A 21,664-nucleotide genomic window follows, 5' to 3' on the forward strand; every position below is an offset into this window, starting at 1 on the left:
TATGCTTCTGTTAGAGGCTCCACAAGCCAAATCTGAGGGTCCCTTTATATGGGGGCTATACGTAAAAGTGGACCGATATGGCCCATTTTCAATACCATCCGACCTACATCGATAACAACTACTTGTGCCAAGTTTCAAGTCGATAGCTTGTTTCGTTCGGAAGTTAGCGTGATTTCAACAGACGGACGGACGGACGGACATGCTTAGATCGACTCAGAATTTCACCACGACCCAGAATATATATACTTTATGGGGTCTTAGAGCAATATTTCGATGTGTTACAAACGGAATGACAAAGTTAATATACCCCCATCCTATGATGGAGGGTATAAAAATATATCCACACAAAAATAATGTCATTAAATTTTTTTCTACCAATGTATGCCCTAAGGTGAAACATAATATGTTTGAACAATACAAACAATATTTTGTTTGGACCAATCCTTAAAATATATATGTTTGAAGCAAAATGTGTTTGGGGTATATGTTACAGAAGCGATTTTTTGAGGGTGTACGTAATGATTTTAATTATATCTATACATAAACATGTAAACGATAAATAAAGTATCAATACAATGTTTTTAAATGAGTATGTTTTCTATAGATGTTTTAGAGTTTTAACATTTGTCTGCAGGCAAGAGTACTGTTTCATCAAAAATCTTAAGAATAATCTGTTATTGATTGTTTATTTTAGCTCATGTGGGAGATACTGGTCGACCTGGAAGTTCCAAGGGATCCGCAGATGAAAGATTGTGTCTTGCACTCAAATTCCTTCGGCGATAGAAAAACGTCCCAATAACCACTCCTAAAACAAGAACAACGACAACTGTTAGGCCAATGCCCAGACCAACTGATGTGGCATGTGCAGTATCTGCAATTAAAAAAAATTGCAAATTATTCAAATAATTCAAAAGATGATAATTTTGTTTAAACCTTAAAGTTTTCTTTTGAAACGGAGCCTACCCGATTCTTTAAGATCCATTGTAAAAGATGACTTCATATTGCCAGGTCGAATAATGAACTCGCATTTCCATTTTCCATAATCATCTCGATTCAGGTCTTTGATTGTAATTCCACATTCTCCTTTGTTGATACCCCTACCATAATATTGAATGCGTCTGCAAGTAATATAGAAAGATTTAAGAAAGTGCTAAGGCCAGTCCAAGAAGACTATAAAGCACTAGAAACCAACGTAGGTTAGGTTAGGTTAGGTTAGGTGGCAGCCCGATGTATCAGGCTCACTTAGACTATTCAGTCCATTGTGATACCACATTGGTGAACTTCTCTCTTATCACTGAGTGCTGCCCGATTCCATGTTAAGCTCTATGACAAGGGACCTCCTTTTTATAGCCGCGTCCGAACGGCGTTCCACATTGCAGTGAAACCACTTAGAGAAGCTTTGAAACCCTCAGAAATGTCACCAGCATTACTGAGGTGGGATAATCCACCGCTGAAAAACTTTTTGGTGTTCGGTCGAAGCAGGAATCGAACCCACGACCTTGTGTATGCAAGGCGGGCATGCTAACCATTGCACCACGGTGGCTCCCAACGTACCAACGTAACACCCAGAGAAGAAATATTATTACCTCAAACGCAAGAGTAAATTTTGCAAAGAAAAACTAAATTAAGTTACGCGTTCAATTTTAAAATAGAATTTGTGATTGAATTTTCGAAATAATCATTTTGCAGATAAAGGTTAACGGCGTTTATCAGATAAATCTGAAATCAGAATCCGTCGTTTTACCAAATTAAGTGCTGATATTCATTCATCACAAATCTTAACTGAGTCCATCATTTACTTTATTTTTCATAAGGAACAAGTAAGTAAAGTAGAAAGTCGGGCGGGGCCGACTATATCATACCCTAAACCACCATTACAGAATTAGTAATCATAAGCATTTGTGGGGTAACATATAGGACTGGGAGATAAACCGCAGTTGCATATTTAAGAAAATTAAGGGGTACATGTCTATGGGTGCTTTGTGTCAATCTGACTATAGCTCATAGTCAATGTTGCCTGGGAAAATATTCGGTTTACCCTACAAGGACAAAAAAAGTTCCCTACTTTCCCATACATTCCCAAACAATTTTCCCTACTATATTTTTCGTTAAATTTAAAAAATTTTACAAAACAAAAATGGTTCTAAGTAAAGGGTGATTTGTTAAGAGCTTGATAACTTTTAAAAAAAAAAAAAACGCATAAAATTTGCAAAATCTCATCGGTTCTTTATTTGAAACGTTAGATTGGTCCATGACATTTACTTTTTGAAGATAATTTCATTTAAATGTTGACCGCGGCTGCGTCTTAGGTGGTCCATTCGGAAAGTCCAATTTTGGGCAACTTTTTCGAGCATTTCGGCCGGAATAGCCCGAATTTCTTCGGAAATGTTGTCTTCCAAAGCTGGAATAGTTGCTGGCTTATTTCTGTAGACTTTAGACTTGACGTAGCCCCACAAAAAATAGTCTAAAGGCGTCAAATCGCATGATCTTGGTGGCCAACTTACCGGTCCATTTCTTGAGATGAATTGTTCTCCGAAGTTTTCCCTCAAAATGGCCATAGAATCGCGAGCTGTGTGGCATGTAGCGCCATCTTGTTGAAACCACATGTCAACCAAGTTCAGTTCTTCCATTTTTGGCAACAAAAAGTTTGTTAGCATCGAACGATAGCGATCGCCATTCACCGTAACGTTGCGTCCAACAGCATCTTTGAAAAAATACGGTCCAATGATTCCACCAGCGTACAAACCACACCAAACAGTGCATTTTTCGGGATGCATGGGCAGTTCTTGAACGGCTTCTGGTTGCTCTTCACTCCAAATGCGGCAATTTTGCTTATTTACGTAGCCATTCAACCAGAAATGAGCCTCATCGCTGAACAAAATTTGTCGATAAACACATTTCGAACCGAACACTGATTTTGGTAATAAAATTCAATGATTTGCAAGCGTTGCTCGTTAGTAAGTCTATTCATGATGAAATGTCAAAGCATACTGAGCATCTTTCTCTTTGACACCATGTCTGAAATCCCACGTGATCTGTCAAATACTAATGCATGAAAATCCTAACCTCAAAAGAATCACCCTTTACTTTATTATCTTAAAACATGAATATGCAACGTATACAACTTAGAATATAAATTTGTATCAAAGATAATTGAGAAGAAGATGCAGTCTTGTCGTAGCAAAACTGAAGCAGCAGATGGCTCTGCCAACAAAATATCATAAAGTTTGCGTCGACGTGTCTCTTAAATGTACTGCCGTTTGCGTCGGAAAATATCATAACATTTGTGTTTTCCATACATTTCTGAATAAAAACCCACAAAAGCACTACCAAAACGATTGCAGAAAATTAAAATAAAACGTAATTGTATTTTAAAACGAATATTCATTATGGTTTTATGTGAATATTGCCATTTAAATTTATTTCTGGACAGAGCTGCTTTGGAAAAAATTTACAAACAAAACAATTTTTTTCTCATAGCCCTCTACACCTTGACATTTATTTTCTCTTTATAAGAGCACAATGCTTAATCTTGTTATGCTCAATTATCTTTGTTTGTATTACCACCACGGTTGCCACAGTTGGTAGAATTCTGCCCAAATTAGTAATCTTTTTTGTTAAATCTCTACAAAAAAAAATTTTGGAAAAAGTTTCTATAAACAAATTTTTGTGAGAAATTTTTCTATAGAAATAAAATTTTGACAATAAATTTTATAGAAATAATATTTTAAGAAAAAATTCCACAGAAATAAAATTTTGAGAAAATGTTTTATAGAAATAATATTTTGAAAAAAATTTCTATAGAAATACAATTTTGACAAAATGTTCTATAGAAATAACATGTTGACAAAATTTTCTACAGAAATAAAGTTTACCACACATTGTTAAAGATCAAGCCTTGCCGGCTTCTAATTTCCTACTCTAGAGCCACCAAAATGTAAAAATTATTGCAAATTGTGTTGAGTGAAAATGTCCTATGTTGTGGCCATACGTCCCTACAAGACGCTAAATATTAGAAAAACCCTACATATAGGAAATTTTCCCTACTTCTAGCAACACTGGCTGTGTTGATATTGCACCTACGGAGTTAGTATGCCACTAATATTGAGCCCATTATTAAAAAAGAGAGAAATCGTTAGATTAGTGTGAGTAATAATTACAAATTTGTAAAAATCGAGCAATATTCTTATGTAAGAGCTACAAGTACGATCGGCTAGTAGATCAAAATTTGAAATTTGAGTAACATTGGTTAATAAATAAGAGTACTATGGCCAAATTTGGGAAAATCGAGCGATGCATATATATGGAAGCTATATCTAAATCTGAACCAATTTGCATAATATTTTGCGGGTTTGATTAATACCACAAAAGGTTACCTTGTGCAAGATTTGAGTAAAATCAGTTAAGAAATGAGGCCTGTATGGTCAAACATAAGGTTATTAGGGGCGAATTTTTCAAAATCGGGTGATACATATATGGGAGCTATATCTACATCTGAACCGATTTCGATGAAATTTTGCACATATAGTTAGTACTATAGAGGACTGGATCTAGCCAACTTTTATTAAGATCGGTTAATAAATAAGGGTTCTATGGCCAAATTTGGGAAAATCGGGCTATACATATATATGGGAGCTATATCTAAATCTGAACCGATTTCGATGATTTTTTGCACATATAGTTAGTGCTATAGATGACTACATTTAGCCAAATTTGAGTAAGATCGGTTGATAAATACAGTCTGTCAAGAAAGTGTTTTGACAATAAGATTAAAATTATGTTTTGTTCCAAAATTAAATATAATGAAATTTTAAAAAATATTTTATTATGTAGTTTGCAAAGTATACATACGTACACAGCATTGCTGCAAAAAATATAAAATATTTCAAATGCAATTATTTCTGGAATTTGAAATATTTGGCAATGTCAAAATACTTTCTTGACATACTGTAAGTGTTTTATGGCCAAATTTAGAAAAATCGGGCGAACATATATATGGGAGCTATAACTAAATCTGAACCGATTTCGATGAAATTTTTCAGACTTGAAGGGCGATGGAAAAGATTACCTTTTGCCAAATTTGGTGACGATCCGTTTGAAAAAAAGCGCAACGTGACCCCATTTGTCGAAATCGGGCGATACATATATATGGAAGCTATATCTAAATTTGATCCGATTTCTTCCAATTTCAATAGCGTTCGTCCTTGTGCCCAAAAAACTCCCTGTACCAAATTTCATCAAAATCGGTTAATAATTGCGACCGGAATCCTGTGAACAACAAATACATGGACAGACGGACGGACGGACACCAAGCTCTAGATCGACTCAGGAGGTGATTCTGAGTCGATCGGTATATATTTTATGGGATCTAAAATCAATATTTCTGGTAGGCACATTTTTTGGCCGATCAAACTTATTATACCCTGACCACTATGTGGTTTAGGGTATAAAAAGCAAGCTCCGCAAAAGCATTGTTCTGCGTGTTAGGGTTTCAGAATTTTTTTTAATACATCAAACATCGTATCACAAATTGGCGTTGTGAACTTTCGAAATATGTAGACAAATTTCGTTGTAGTTGTTCGACGTCATCGGGTATGCATTTAAAGAGGCTCTTAACTATATTCATAGAATGACAAACTCATCGAAATGGAACAGATTAGGATTTTATTCTATAACATATTTGCTACACCAAATTCCGATCCAACTTCACATGCTTGCTTCACATTTTCTTTGTCATTTTAATGAGGAAAAACCTAAAAATGAGACAAAAAAAAGTTCTGCAAATTTTTAATGTATACCCTGTGCCAAAATTCAATAAGGTCGGTTGATACATGAGGATATTGTAGAAAGTTTCTTGATAATTTGGTGGCACATATGTGGGATCTATATCTAAATCCGACGCGATATGAATTTTGCAAAGGTTTCTTATGTAAAACTTGAGATACTTCGGTTAATAGGTGAGAAAATCGGTAATGTAGCTATATTCATACAAATCTTGTCATATACATAAAACAATAATAACTCCTTGTGTCCAGTTTCAAGCATATAGCATGTTTCGTTCGGAAGCTTGTATAATTTCAGTGGATCTGAGTCCAATATTTCGATGTGTTACAATCGGAATTATACTGTTAGTCCATATGGTGGACGGTAGACAGTCTCTACATATGGGATAAAATTAATTCTGAAAATGTTGCATCCTAAGTTTACCTATATTTTATGTAAATATCTTTTTTCGTGATTCACCTTACAGTAATACTTACCCCTTAGATTTGATGCTGTTTACTGTGCCCACTAAAAACACTCCTCCACTTGGGTCAATAAACGCACAATGAGATATAGGCTCGTCGAAAGGACTTTTACACATAAGTTCCACCGTGTCGCCACGTTTTGCCTGTACTTTATCGGTTAAAGCCTCGCCATTTTTTGGTTTTACTATGACCTAAGGAATAAAACAAATACATTCATAACAGATTTTAAATTAACCATGGATATCGATTACCTGAATATTTTGTACAATTTCTTTATCATAATCACGACCTCGGGCTCCGCAAATCCAAATGCCATCTATTATGGGCATGTTGGAAAATGAACATTTACCATATAAACGATGTCGTTCAAACCTTATGTCGTCGGTGAAATGCAATGTGTTGTTTGGATCTCTCAAATAGCAATCGTGGACGATAAATGGCACCGAACATGATATCTCATCTATCCACTTGTCAGTATTTGCCTCTGGTTGGTAAACCTTGACGGTAGTTAACTCGGGTAATTTGGATAGCTCGGAAAGAATAATGTCGGACTTCGATTTGCCTACATAAAAAAGACAGCCCGAGGGCGTACTGGAGTCGTAGTTCATAATTCTCCATAATCCTATTTCGGAATCTTTCAATGGCTTTGGTATCTCTAAATTACATTTAGATTTTGATGTGCTGTAGGTGATACGAATTAGTTTTTAATACCCAAAAATTTTATTGGCATGGTCTTTAAATTCTATCATTTTAGTAACTTGACTTTATTTTAAAGTGTCTTTCATGACTTTAAAGACACTTTTTGCTTAATTTCTACTTAAGGTAGAGTCTGAATTTAGAAATTTACATTGTGGTGAATTCGAAATCAATATCAAAATTGTTAGTGTAAATCAGGGATTCGTAGCGGAGCGAACCTTTTTTAACGGATCGGGAGCGGTATTTTTAAAACCCAGAGCGGAACGTTTTCCAAAAGAAAGAAAATACAACAAGTCATTCTTGAAATTCCAAAACCGAGGAAAGGCATAACATTTTAAACATGACGATGATATTTTCTTTTTATTTCGTTTGTTCTATAAGTTTGTGCATTTTCATGTAAAGGTGGGTATTAAGTTCGAGTTTAGTCGCTAAAGTGAAAACTAAATCAGTAAAAACAAGTATATACGGCCGTAAGTTCGGCCAGGCCGAATCTTATGTACCCTCCACCATGGATTGCGTAGGAACTTCTACTAAAGGCTGTCATCCACAATCGAATTACTTGGGTTGCGATAACACTTGCCGATGGCAAGGTATCGTAAAACTTTTTAACACTGTCTTCTAAATTGTAAGTTAGCCCATACGGGGTATATATTAAACAAAAAAAGGCCGATTAAATACGTATATAATCTAGTTTGACAAAATTTTCTATAGAAATAAAATTTTGACAAAATTTTCTATAGAAATGAAACCTTGACAAAATTTTCTATAGAAATAAAATTTTGACAAAATTTTCTATAGAAATAAAAATTTGACAAAATTTTCTATAGAAATAAAAACTTGACAAAATTTTCTATAGAAATAAAATGTTGACAAAATTTTCTATGGAAATAAAGTTTTGTTAGATTACAAAATTTTCTATAGAAATAAAATTTTGACAAAATTTTCTATGGAAATAAAATTTTGACAAACATTTGTATAGAAATAAACTTTTGACAAAACTTTCTATAGAAATGAAATTTTGACAAAACTTTCTAAAGTACTAAAATTTGACAAAATTTTCTATGGAAATAATGTTTTGGTAGATTATTTTTGGCGATATGGACCAATTTTTGTGTAATAAGTCATCGGATATATATAACTAAAGACCGATATGGACCAATTTTTACATGGCTGTTAGAGGCCATATATTGACAAAATGTACCAAATTTCAACCGTATCGGATGACTTTTGCTCCTCCAAGAGTTTCCGGACGTCAAATCTGGGGACGGTTTATATGGAATTATGTATAATTATGGACCGATATGGACCAATTTTTGCATGGTTGTTAGAGACCATATACTAACACCATGTACCAAATTTCAACCGGATCGGATGAATTTTGCTCTTCCAAGAGGCTCCGGAGGTCAAATCTGGGGATCGGTTTATATGGGGGCTATATATAATTATGGACCGATATGGACCAATTTCTGCATGGTTATTAGAGGCCGTAAACTAACATCAGGTACCAAATTTCAAACGGATCGGATGAATTTTGCCCCTCCAAGAGGCTCCGGAGGTCAAATCTGGGGATCGGTTTATATGGGGGCTATATATAATTATGGACCGATATGGACCAATTTTTGCATGGTTGTTAAAAACCGTATACTAAGACCACGTACTAAATTTCAACCGGATCGGATGAATTTTGCTCCTCCAAGAGGCTCCGGTGGTCAAATCTGGGGATCGGTTTATATGGGAGCTATATATAATTATGGACCGATATGGACCAATTTTTGCATGGTTGTTAGAGGCCGTATACTAACATCAGGTAGCAAATTTCAACCGGATTGGATGAATTTTGCCCCTCCAAAAGTCTCCGGAGGTCAAATCTGGGGATCGGTTTATATGGGGGCTATATATAATTATGGACCGATATGGACCAATTTTTGCATGGTTGTTAGAGACCATATACTTAGACCACGTACCAAATTACAACCGTATCGGATTAATTTTGCTGCTCCGGGAGGCTCCCCAAGCCAAATTTGGGGATCGGTTTATATGGGGGCTATACGTAAACGTGGTCCGATATGGCCCATTTTCAATACCATCCGACCTACATCAATAACAACTACTTGTGCCAAGTTTCAAGTCGATAGCTTGTTTCGTTCGGAAGTTAGCGTGATTTCCACAGACGGACGGACAGCCGGACAGACGGACAGACGGACGGACGGACGGACATGCTTAGATCGACTCAGAATTTCACCACGACCCAGAATATATATACTTTATGGGGTCTTAGAGCAATATTTCGATGTGTTACAAACGGAATGACAAAGTTAATATACCCCCATCCTATGGTGGAGGGTATAATAAAGCATAAAATTATACATATTTGTTACAAATTTTATTATAACTTAATGGGGAATAGCCCAAAGCAAATTTTCACAAAGATTGTAGTCCTTAAAGTGGATTAATTAAGAAAAGTAATAGTGAAAAAATGGCGATTTTAGCGGCTAAGCTCGAACTTAATACCAACCTTAACGCCAAGAAGGATCACTCTGGGACCCATCATTTAGTATAGCAATCGTTTGTCGGTCTGTCTGTTCATGTATTTTTGTACGCAATACAGCTCGAAGTTTAAGTCCGATCGTCCACAATTCGGCATGGGGTCTTACTTCCGCTCAAAGACAACCGCTATTGGTTTTGACAAAAATCGGGTTAAATGTAGATATCTGATTATAATCGATTCAGTTTAAGATGTAGCTCCCATAAATATTGCACAAGGAGTACAATTAATAGTATCGTCTAGTGTGCAAAATTTGGTCAAAATCGGCTCAGATTTAGATATACAGAGTTTCGCCATGTTGTCTATCCTGCATACTGTAATTGCAGACTTTCCACAGATCGGCTAAGATTTCGAAAAGGCCCCGACTTATCCCCGACCTATCTTGGCGAGATCTTGACCATATCCTTGTAAAATTGTCACTTCTAGGTAGCAAAAATTTTAAAACTTGCTCAAATTTACATATACCTCTAATACGTTTGTATCGCTCGGTAAATCATAAATAAACTTTTACGAATTTGGTATGGTCCATTTATTTGTCAGATTGACCCAGAAAAAAAAACATCGCCATAAAAGTAGTGAAAATGTTCCTTTTGGATCCGGATGTGATGCAAAATTGTCACTGAGGCAATGAATTTATGTGCTTGTCATTTGCATCATTCCTTACAGGGTGATCAAAATACAGTGTTCTGTATGTAAATTATAAAATTCTGTGAGATTTTACCAAATAAATAACTTGAATTTTAACACATGCCAACGCTTATTGGGAACGTTCAACGTATCAAAAATTCGCAATTTTTCGATTTAGCAATTTCTTCTACAAAATTTTAACAATTGTTAGCGTTTTATTAATTCTTACTCTTTTTTCAAAATATTTGAAGTAAACAAAAAAGTTAATACTTCAAAATAAGAAACAAGAGAGTTATACAAAATAGAATGAAAAATTATACGTTTGGAACTCAATTTTTTTAACACAATATTTTTAAGTGCAAGCATATAATGATCATAAATTAGCATAATGCGCTTTACAGACTATCAGTTATTCTGGACGACAGTGCTCATGTCGAACATATCCCATATATTGTGCACATTATCAGTTAAGTCCGAAGGCATAATCGATACTCCTGCATGTTTATGGGATCGATAACACATTTACCGATTATTTAGTCATCGCCGACAAGTCGTATCGATCCGACACACTGTAAGATTCTTTACAAACACCGACATTCCGTGAGGAATAACTGATAGTCTGTAAAGCGCATACCATGTTTGGGAGATTGCGAAAGACATCAACATTTCAATGAGGTGCATTAAACCCATATTTCTTTTTCATTTCTTCATAACTAATAGACTAATTTATAAATTATATAAAAAACAAGTATATACAGTAGCAAGTTCGGCCGGGCCGAATCTTAAATACCCACCATCATGAATCAAATATTATATTTTCCTCTGTTTGAATTTTAGAGGAATCATTAACATCTCTTGTAAGTAAATTTTACATTCAGTTTCAAGCAATTTTCATGATCAGTGCGCCTTATATACCCTCAAGAAGTGAAATCGGTCTATATGGAGGCCTTACCAAATGACCCGATAAAAACTAAATCCTGTACACGTTTTTGTTAGTCTAAAATACCAGTATGATTCAAATTTCAGGCAAATTGGGCAACAACTACGGTTTCTACAAGCCCAAAAAGTAAAATCGGGAGATCGGTCTATATGGGGGCTATACTAAAACGTTTGTCCTAAAATACTTCTAGATTTTAAATTTCATGCATATTGGATAAAAACTACGGTTTCTATAAGTCCAAGAAGTAAAATCGGAAGATCGGTCTATATGGTATATACCAAAACATGGACCGATACGCACAATTTTCGGCACACATCTTTGTGGTCCGAACATACCTCTAAATAGATTTCCAATTTCAAGCAATTTTGATAAAAACTACGGACTCTACAAGCCCATGAAGAAAAATCGGGGAATCGGTCTATATGGGAGCTTTCTAAAATACCTCTAGATTTTCAATTTCAGGCAAATTGGATAAAAACTACGACTTCTATAAACCCAAGAAGTAAAATCGGGAGATCGGTCTATATGGGAGCTACACCAAAACATGGATACTCACCATTTTTGACACACCTCTTTATGGTTCTAAAATACCCTTAGATTTCCAATTTCAGGTAAATTGGATAAAAACTACGGTTTCTATAAGACCAAGACCCCAAATCGGAAGGTCGGTTTATATGGGGACTATATCAAACCTTGGCCTTGCATACAGACGGACATGGTTATATCGTCTTAGAATTTCTCCCTGGCCAAGAATATATATCACATCGATATTTCGATGTGTTATAAACCGAATGACAAACTTATTATACCCCCGTTACCATTCTATGGTGATGGGTATAAATATAAGAAAAATTTAAACCTGAAGTAATTTTTAGGCAACATCAAAAAGTGTATTTATGATTTATCGGTCGATAGATATGTATTAGAAATGTAGGAAAAGGAAAAAGTTGTCGATTTAGCAGCGCCGATTTTACAAAAAAAATTTTGGTATTTTGCCATTTTTGCCGAAATCAGAAAAATATATATATATGAGAGATATATCTAAATCTTAACCGATTTCAACCAAATTTGACATGCATAGTTACAATGTCAATTATATTTCACGTATGTTAAATCGGATGACACCTCTGACCTCTGTGGTCATATGTGCGAAAATCGGAGGAAAGATATCTATATCTAAATCTGAACCAATTTTAATCAAATTTGGCATGCATATACAGAACCTTTATTCTACTCCCTGTACAAAATTTAAAGAAAATCAAGACAAAACTCTGGCTTCTGGGGCCATATAAGTGCATATCGGCCGAAAGATATACATATATGGGAGCTATATCTAAAAAAAATGATTTCAACCAAATTCACACACATTTTACGACACTATCAATTGCACTCCTTGTGCAAAATTTAAAGAAAATCAAGGCATATGGGAGCTATACCTAAAACTGAACCGATTTGTTCCAAAACCAATAGGGTTCTATTCTGATCCAAAACACATACATGGGCCCAATTTGAAGTCAATTGGACTTAAATATGTTCACAGACAGACGGACGGACATGGCTAGATCGACTCAGGAGCATTAACGTAGCTCGACAATTTTCCTAGCTGGAGGGGGGGATATAGCCCCCCTAACAAAAAAATAATAGACTGAAGTTATACGTTCAATTAATGTTTTATTTTACAAAAAAATTAATAAAAAATCAGACTTCAACATAACTAGACAATTAGTTTATAAAAAGCAACTATAAGTAGTTCAAGACTTTTTCCCAGCAAAAAATTTGGGTGTTGTTCTAAAAGAACAACTTTAAAAACACTTTCAAAAATGTCCTCACAAAGAAGTTAATTATTTTAACTGCGCAGGAAGTTGTTTTAATTCAATGTTTTATAACTCGTTGTTTCGAATTTTTAATGGGTAATTTGTTTTAGGTTAATAGTTTAAAAAAGAGTAAGAGTTTATAAAATGGTACAAATTTTTCAAATTTTATCGCAAAAATGCGAAATTTTTAATATTTTAATAATTTTTGAAAATATTCGAAGTCAAATGTTTCAGACAAGCGTCGGGCGGGGCCGACTATATCATACCCTAAACCACCATTACAGAATTAGCAATCATAAGCATTTGTGGGGTAACATATAGGTCTGGGAGATAAACCGCAGTTGCATACTTAAGAAAATTAAGGAGTACATGTCTATGGGTGCTTTGTGTCAATCTGACTATATCTATTAGTAAATGTTGCCACGGAAAATGTTCGGTTACCCTACAAGGACAAAAAAGTTCCCTACTTTCCCATACATTCCCAAACAATTTTCCCTACTATATTTTTCGTTAAATTTAAAAAATTTTACAAAACAAAAATGGTTCTAAGTACTTTATTATCTTAAAACATGAATATGCAACGTATATAACTTAGAATATAAATTTGTATTACCACCACGGTTGCCACAGTTGGTAGAATTCTACCCAAATTAGTAATCTTTTTTGTTAAATCTCTATAAAAATAAAATTTTGGAAAAAGTTTCTATAAACAAATTTTTGTGAGAAATTTTTCTATAGAAATAAAATTTTGACAATAAATTCTATAGAAATAACATTTTGAGAAAAAATTCCACAGAAATAAAATTTTGAGAAAATTTTTTATGGAAATAATATTTTGAAAAAAATTTCTATAGAAATACAATTTTGACAAAGTGTTCTATAGAAATAAAATGTTGACAAAATTCTCTACAGGAATAAAGTTTACCACACATTGTTAAAGATCAAGCCTTGCCGGCTTCTAATTTCCTCCTCTAGAGTCACCAAAATGTAAAAATTATTACAAATTGTGTTGAGTGAAAATGTTCTACATTGTGGCCCTACGTCCCTCAAGACGCTATATATTAGAAAACCCCTACTTATAGGGAATTTCCCCTACTTCTAGCAACATTGGCTGTGTTGATATTGCGCCTACGGAGTTAGTATGTCACTAATATTGAGCCCATTATTAAAAAAGAGAAAATCGTTAAATTAGTGTGGGTAATAAATACAAATTTTGTAAAAATCGAGCAATATTCTTATGTAAGAGCTACAAGTACGTATAAGTACGATCGGCTAGTACATCAAAATTTGAAATTTGAGTAACATTGGTTAATAAATAAGAGTACTATGGCCAAATTTGGGAAAATCGAGCGATGCATATATATGGAAGCTATATCTAAATCTGAACCAATTTGCATAATATTTTGCATGTTTGATTAATACCACAAAAGGTTACCTTGTGCAAGATTTGAGTAAGATCAGTTAAGAAATGAGGCCAGAATGGTCAAACATAAGGTTATTAGGGGCGAATTTTTCAAAATCGGGTGATACATATATGGGAGCTATATCTACATCTGAACCGATTTCGATGAAATTTTGCACATATAGTTAGTACTATAGAGGACTGGATCTAGCCAACTTTTAGTAAGATCGGTTAATAAATAAGGGTTCTATGGCCAAATTTGGGAAAATCGGGCTATACATATATATGGGAGCTATATCTAAATCTGAACCGATTTCGATGATTTTTTGCACATATAGTTAGTGCTGTAGAAGACTACATTTAGCCAAATTTGGGTAAGATCGGTTGATAAATAAGGGTTTTATGGCCAAATTTAGAAAAATTGGGCGGTACATATATATGGGAGCTATAGCTAAATCTGAACCGATTTCGATGATTTTTTGCACATATAGTTAGTGCTATAGAAGATTATATTTAGCCAACTTTGAGTAAGATCGGTTGATAAATAAAGGTTTTGTGGTCAAATTTGGGAAAATCGGGCGATACATATATATGAGAGCTATATCTAAATCTGAACCGATTTGGATGAAATTTTGCAGAAGCGCGATGGAAAAGATTACCTTTTGCCAAATTTGGTGACGATCCGTTTGAAAAAACGTGCAACGTGTCGAAATCGGGCGATACATATATATGGGAGCTATATCTATATTTGATCCGATTTCTTCCAAATTCAATAGCGTTCGTCCTTGTGCCCAAAAAACTGCCTGTACCAAATTTCATCAAAATCGGTTAATAATTGCGACCGGAATCCTGTGAACAACAAATACATGGACAGACGGACGGACGGACACCAATCGCTAGATCGACTCAGGAGTTGATTCTGAGTCGATCGGTATATATTTTATGGGGTCTAAAATCAATATTTCTGGTAGGCACATTTTTTGGCCGATCAAACTTATTATACCCTGACCACTATGCGGTTTAGGGTATACAAATTATACGGGAAACTATCACAAGTTTTCCCCTCCCCAGAGGCCTTCCTACGCTTATGCTCAGGAGCCGGCCCCGAGCAATATTGACAAAGACACCATATGTCTACCTCGTCTCCTTCTGTACTGAAAAAAATATGTACGTGATATTAAAGATTACGCAATCTCAATTTTAGGATGCGCAATTGACACACTATTAAGGACAAATTTCTTTAAAATAATGAAATTTTAATTAAAAGAAAGTTTATAATCTTTGCTTCAAAAAATTCTTTCATTAAATTTAAGACACAAATTTTGAAAATTTGGGTCCCTTCGTTATAGTTGCATGACTTTAAACTAAGGCATATTTTCGTTAAAGTAAAGAAACAAATTTTTGATTTAAAGAATTCGTCCTTAAATTAAGTGAAATATTGAATCTTTAGATTTAAGATAAAAACGCTTCAAATATCAGCTAAGACTTATTTTGAGAATCTAGCATCTTTCGTTTAAAGTTATTTTGGAATTAAGAAAATATTTTTTACTTCGAAATATCTGTCATAATTTGGATTTTTAAACTGGCATTTGTTTGTACGTGAATAGCTTTATTAATATACCGGAAAAATAGAATGAAAATTCAATGAATGAGATCTTTATCCTAATTTTAATTTTATAGATCCTAGATTTAAAGCCAGATAGGTCGCAAAAAATGTCCTTATTTTAAAGAATCGCATCTTTGGCTCGGAATCAATACCAAAATCCTTAAACGATGGTAAAAATCTTTGGATCCAAGTAAACTTTTTTTTTTTGAGTGTGCGTGTTGCAAACATATGCACTAACTTATAATAACCTGTTCCACAGTGTGGCGCAGGGTATTACGGAGATCAGCGCGGAGATTAACATACACTGAAAAAACAGGAAGAAAAGTTTCGGTTAATTTTAGAAAATTTTGAATATTTGTAGAAAATTTTAACTAAACAGTATTACAAACGTTGGCATCACGCCGATGTCATAAAAATAAGTAAATATTTTTCGACAAATTCAAGAAAATTTATTAGACATAACTAAGAATTTTCACTTGTTAAAGAAAATTTTGTAGTTTGAAGGAAAAACTTGGAGTTCAAAATTGCAAGAATGTCTTTTATGATATACGAAGTTCATGATGAACACATTTTTGGTAAAATTTACAAATTTAAAGAAATTCTGAACGATTTTGTGGAAGGTACGAATTTACTTAATCATTATGCTTCATTCGAGTTTATTTTTTCCTCGATTTTAGTTAATTTAACTAACGTAAACAAAAAATTATTAGAGCAAAGGAAACTTTTTCCAAACATAATAATTCCATGAACTAAAATAAAGTTAAATTGGCTTTAGTGAAATAGAGAGTTCAAATTTTTTTGAGTGTAGGTACGAAGATTAGCGCGATAACCCCATGCTCTAGTTCCCTGAAAGCGTTGGGTGCTTAATCGGTATGTAGAAGCGTTAATTACACTGAAAAAATATTGACCTAATATGGAAGATTATGCAACTTAAATTTTAGGACTAGAAATTTACGTAATGTTAATGACAAAATTCTTTAAAATAATGACATTTTAATTAAATTAAAGTTTATAATTCTTGCTTCAAAATTTTTTTTCATTAAATTTAGGACACAGATCTTGAAATTTTGCGTCTCTCTGCTAAAGTTGTAGATCGTTGAAGTAAGGCAAATTTTCCTTAAAATAAAGAAAAACATTTTTAATTTAAAGAAATCGTCTTTAACTCAACTGACATATTGAATTTTTAAATTTAAGATAAGATCTCTTCAAATATAGGCTAACACTTATTTTAAGGATTTGCATCTTTGGTTTAAAGTTTTTTTAGCATTAAGAAAACTGTTTTCACTTTGAAGTATTTGGCAAAATTTAGATTTTGAAATTGGAATTTGTTTGTACATAAATACCTTTATTAATATATCACAAAAAAGAGGATAAAAATTCGATGAATGAGATCTGTATCCAATTTTAATTTTATTGATCCTAGATTTAAAGCCAGGGAGTTCCGTCAAAAATGTCTTTATTTTATAGAAGCCGCATCTTTGGTCCGAAATCAATACCAAAATCTTTAAGGCAAGGTCAAAATCTTTGGATCCAAGTGAACTTTTTTTTGAGTGTAGGTGAAGTTACTGTTGTAATTGTTGGCGATCATTTCGAGCCAAGACATAATTTTACATTAAATAAATGATCAATTGGTTATATGTCGGGTTTTCCCAGACTTTTTCCATTCCCGGGAAAGCGGGAATTTTTTTTCGAATTTCCCGGGATCCCGGTCAAAGGGAATCCTGTTTCGATGTAGCATATATTTAGACATTTGAATAATTTAGAAATCTTCTGGACAATTACGAATGTATATTATCTCTTACATCTGCCATAAATCACACTAAAGTAAGAAATATTTTCTAATACACAAAATTCAAAAAAAAATTGACAATGGTTACAATGGAAAAACTCTTTCGGTATTGTTGGACTTCTTTGTAACATTTAAAATTGTATGAAGTGAAGGAAACTTATTTGGATTTTACCATCGTAAAACAGTCACTATATATGCACATCCCAGCAAACAAAGCGTCGCCAAAAAAGTAGTGAAAATGTTCTTTTTGGATTCGGAAGTGATGCAAAATTGGCGCAGAAGCGATGAATTTGACATGGGCTTGTCATAAGACGGATGTCCACCATTTCAACAGCCGTTGCACTGAATATGCACCACTTCTTTAAATGTGATCCGAATTCAGTGTTTTGGATGTGAATTAAAAAATTTTGTGGTATTTTGACAAATAAATAATTTTTATAATTTTTTATGATTTTTAATGCAAAATAACAGATGTCTGAAACCCTTGACCTCAAATATTTTTAAAATTTCGCAATTTTTCTAGAATGAATTTAGAAATTTTTTTTCGACAAAATTTTAATAATTTATACCATTTTATTAATCCTTACCCTGTTTTTAACATATTTAAAACAAGAAATGTTAAAATTGCCCTTTAAAAGTATGAAAAAAGCGAGTTATAAAAATTGAATTAAAAGAACTTCCTGAGTAGTTAAAATAAAGAACATCTCTGGATGGACATATTTGGAAGTGCTTTTAATGTCGTGCCTTTAGAAGTACATCCAAATTTTTTTGCTGGGATGTTCAGCCTATATTCCCAAAAGGAATACAGCATCTAAATTTGAATTTGAACTGTCATAATAAAAGTTTCCATTTTCAAAGTTCATAAACACAGCCTTTCAATAATTATGAAAATATTTCGAAGTTATGCAATTCCTAGAAATCCCGGGATCCCGTTCCCGGGGAAAAACCTACTTTTATGCTACGCTCCAAACAATACTGTAATGAGAAGATGGCAACCATTTTTAATTTTCTTCGGGAGTTAAGAAAAAATTTTGACGCGAGCCAGCTAATAGAATATTCATATAGAATTACCTTGAGTACAAGTGGCTTTGTGAGCGTAATATTTCTTACATGCACATCTCTACTCTATCATTTCTTACAACCGTACATTTTTGGTCGTGACACTAACATCGCTGCTTTTTTTTGGGCTAATCTTCGATTTGCAAACAGGAGCTCAAACAGTTAGTGTTATCTTATGATATTCTAGATTAGAATTTATGTTATCAACTTACACAGTGTCATATGCTGAATAGTGGCCATTGTAGACTCCATCCATTATCAATAATTCAGTCCGATGATCAGGCATCATAGCTTGGCATGAGTATACTTTATCCCGAAACTCACAACCTAATACAAAAGCGTCCGATGAATCCATCAAGGTTGCGTTGGTATATGGAATTGAACTGTTGATAGCATCTACATATATCCTCTCGTGACTTGGTTCCATGCGACCCCAATTTGAGATATAGCAATCAAAACTACTACTCGGATGGATTGTTGTATACAGAGTACATTCGCGATATGTTCCACCATAATAAACGTCCACAATTTTGCAATGTTTTGCTGAGTCTGGGCTAGAGCATTTGATTGTACCTTTGCCCACTTCCATCTGTACTCGGGTTTCGAAATTGGTCTTCTGCAAAGGTAGACTATGAATAGTTATAGTATCCTGTTCGTAGTCTCCAAACAAGTTCTCGGCTTCTAAAGTCCAAATAGCAGCAGACGCTGCTGTTACGCCCTTCACACGAATACCACAGACATTTTCTGTATATGGTAAAATTTTTTCTCCACGCTCAGTTTCAATTGGTGTGGTAGTATTTAGGTCGATCCTCATCTTGTCATCACCTGAACCAAATTATATGTATTTCACTTATTTTCCGGCCGTATTTGGGTATACGAGCGAATACCTTACCTCTAAACTTAAACCAACAGTTTTTTATTTGGCCAAAACTCTTTGGAACTTCCAAATATGCTACAAACCCCTCGCCTTCCATTAAATGCAGAGAGGATGACGGTTTTATTCCAGCCTCGCTTTCGCACATAAATAATACGAATAGTGTCCAAAGAAGAAGCACATATTGTTGCGATATCATAGTGAACTAATTACCGCCCCTATCTCTCGAATAGATACAACTAACTAACTGATCGCGATTCGAATTTGATCTGAACTAATGTTCTTTTCCAACTCAAGTACCAACAAAACAGTAGATAATTGGGTACTACTCCTCCAAATCGCAGGTGATAATCACAAATGGTTCCCGGCACGAATACCTTCTCGAAGCTATCAGCCGACTATTCTTAGCATTGGTGTCAATCATACCGAACAATGACAATAAACAAAGCATTTGGAACAAACAAAGCCCAACGCACAGTGGCTCACTGGTGTTAATGCGTTAATCCCACAGTAATCAGCAAACAATGGCTACTTGAAATTAGTTTATTTGGTTAGCACTTTATCGATATAACACCATATCCCCCTATTTCGGCATAGACCTAGACCCAAGTTATTAATATGAATTATTCATATTAGTTTCATGTTGAGATAATGTAGCGTAACATTGTGCATAATCGGAAACTTAACATGTGAACGTAGTAGCATTCGAGCAAGAAATACAAGGGCCCATCGAATTGAGTTACTCCGGTCATAGTCAACAGCAAGAGTGCTAATGAATGTGAATACCATTGCTCACAAAAGTAATCAAACAGACAAAGTTTATTAATTCATGAGATATGAAAAATTGAAACAATAAACAGTTTTTGTCAAAATAAAAATAATAATCCCATCAATGGTATACACCCAATATTGAGAATTATCAACGTAAGAAAAATTTTGTATTTTGTTTGCTGCCATACACCGGAAAATCCCTTGTTTAACAGGTCCAGAAATTATTTTATGTTGATTGCAAAATGATTTTGTTATAGCTTATTTTTTTTTTTTAATTTTCCCAGCCCAATAAAATTTTTACATTCGAAGTATGTATAGAACGTTATATGGGCGTATGTTCCGATATTCGGAATCGAAAATCGCAAAATTTTCTCTTGGCGATATTTTCTTAACCCTAAAACATACAAATTTAATTTTTGGCAACATAGAATTTTATATACAAAGTGAATTTAAATCCGATAGTATCTCAATTTCTTTCTTTACAAGAAAACAAAATTCTTGCGATTTGCGATTCCGAATATCGGAACGTGGAGGATGAACTATTACACACTCCAAAAAAAAATATACTCCCAACCACATACTTGTTAAAGCACATATATTTTTAGAATTTGTTCAAACCAAAAATTGTTGATACTGTCCAAACCTATTGTGTTTTACCCCAAGCATATCTTTCAGTAAAAACCCAAATGCACACAAAAAATTACAATCGACATTTTTTTAATTAAACACTGGATTTAATTTGAAAACGGATTCAATTAATTACACAGGGAACAGTGGTTATGTTGATTAAGAACTGCATATCGGTTTTAAGGTTATTTGGTACGCAGAATTTTTTTCTATCAGCTCGATTTTTTCAAGATATACCGTTATGTTCAAAATTGAGACATTTCCGCTAATTAATTTTCCAAGTAGTTTTAGCGACATCGTTCAATTTTTGAATAAAATTGAAATTTTTAACAATAACAATTTGTTTTCTTCTTGAAAAATTCCTAAAAAATCAAAATGGGACACAAATCAAATTTTTGTCCCAGAAAAAGTTAGTTAAGTATATTTCGAATGAAATTAGCTTTATTTCATTATAATCTGTGCATAGGGATGCCAGACGTGCTGTTTTAAAGAGCACATGTGCTCTTTTTTACAAAATGTGCTCTTAAAACAAGACAGGCCAAAAGAGCACGCAAAAGTGCTCTTTTTTTTGCATCACAACAAATATTAATCAAGCGCGATTCAATAAATGGTAAAAGTAACTGTATTTTCAGTAAATGTCGCACTAATGATTTCCTAGCCGTTATT

General features: G+C 33.9%; 1 protein-coding gene across 2 annotated transcripts; it reads right to left on the reverse strand.

Moving 5' to 3' along the window:
• Positions 1-576: 576 nt before the first annotated feature.
• On the reverse strand, positions 577-19,962 carry LOC142229038 (uncharacterized). Of its 2 annotated transcripts, none has more exons than XM_075299574.1 (6): positions 19,619-19,962; positions 18,939-19,551; positions 6,500-6,929; positions 6,261-6,439; positions 964-1,118; positions 577-871 (listed from the first exon to the last, which is right to left on the reverse strand). In XM_075299574.1, the coding sequence occupies exons 1-6, from the start codon at positions 19,797-19,799 to the stop codon at positions 696-698; spliced, it is 1,734 nt and encodes a 577-aa protein (XP_075155689.1). In that variant the 5' UTR covers positions 19,800-19,962; the 3' UTR covers positions 577-695. The 2 variants fall into 2 exon arrangements, with proteins under 2 accessions (XP_075155689.1, XP_075155690.1); XM_075299575.1 differs by having other exon boundaries at positions 738-871; positions 934-1,118.
• Positions 19,963-21,664: the final 1,702 nt, after the last annotated feature.

The sequence above is a fragment of the Haematobia irritans genome, chromosome 3 (genome assembly GCF_050003625.1).
Source record: "Haematobia irritans isolate KBUSLIRL chromosome 3, ASM5000362v1, whole genome shotgun sequence".
Taxonomy (NCBI): Eukaryota; Metazoa; Arthropoda; class Insecta; order Diptera; family Muscidae; genus Haematobia; species Haematobia irritans.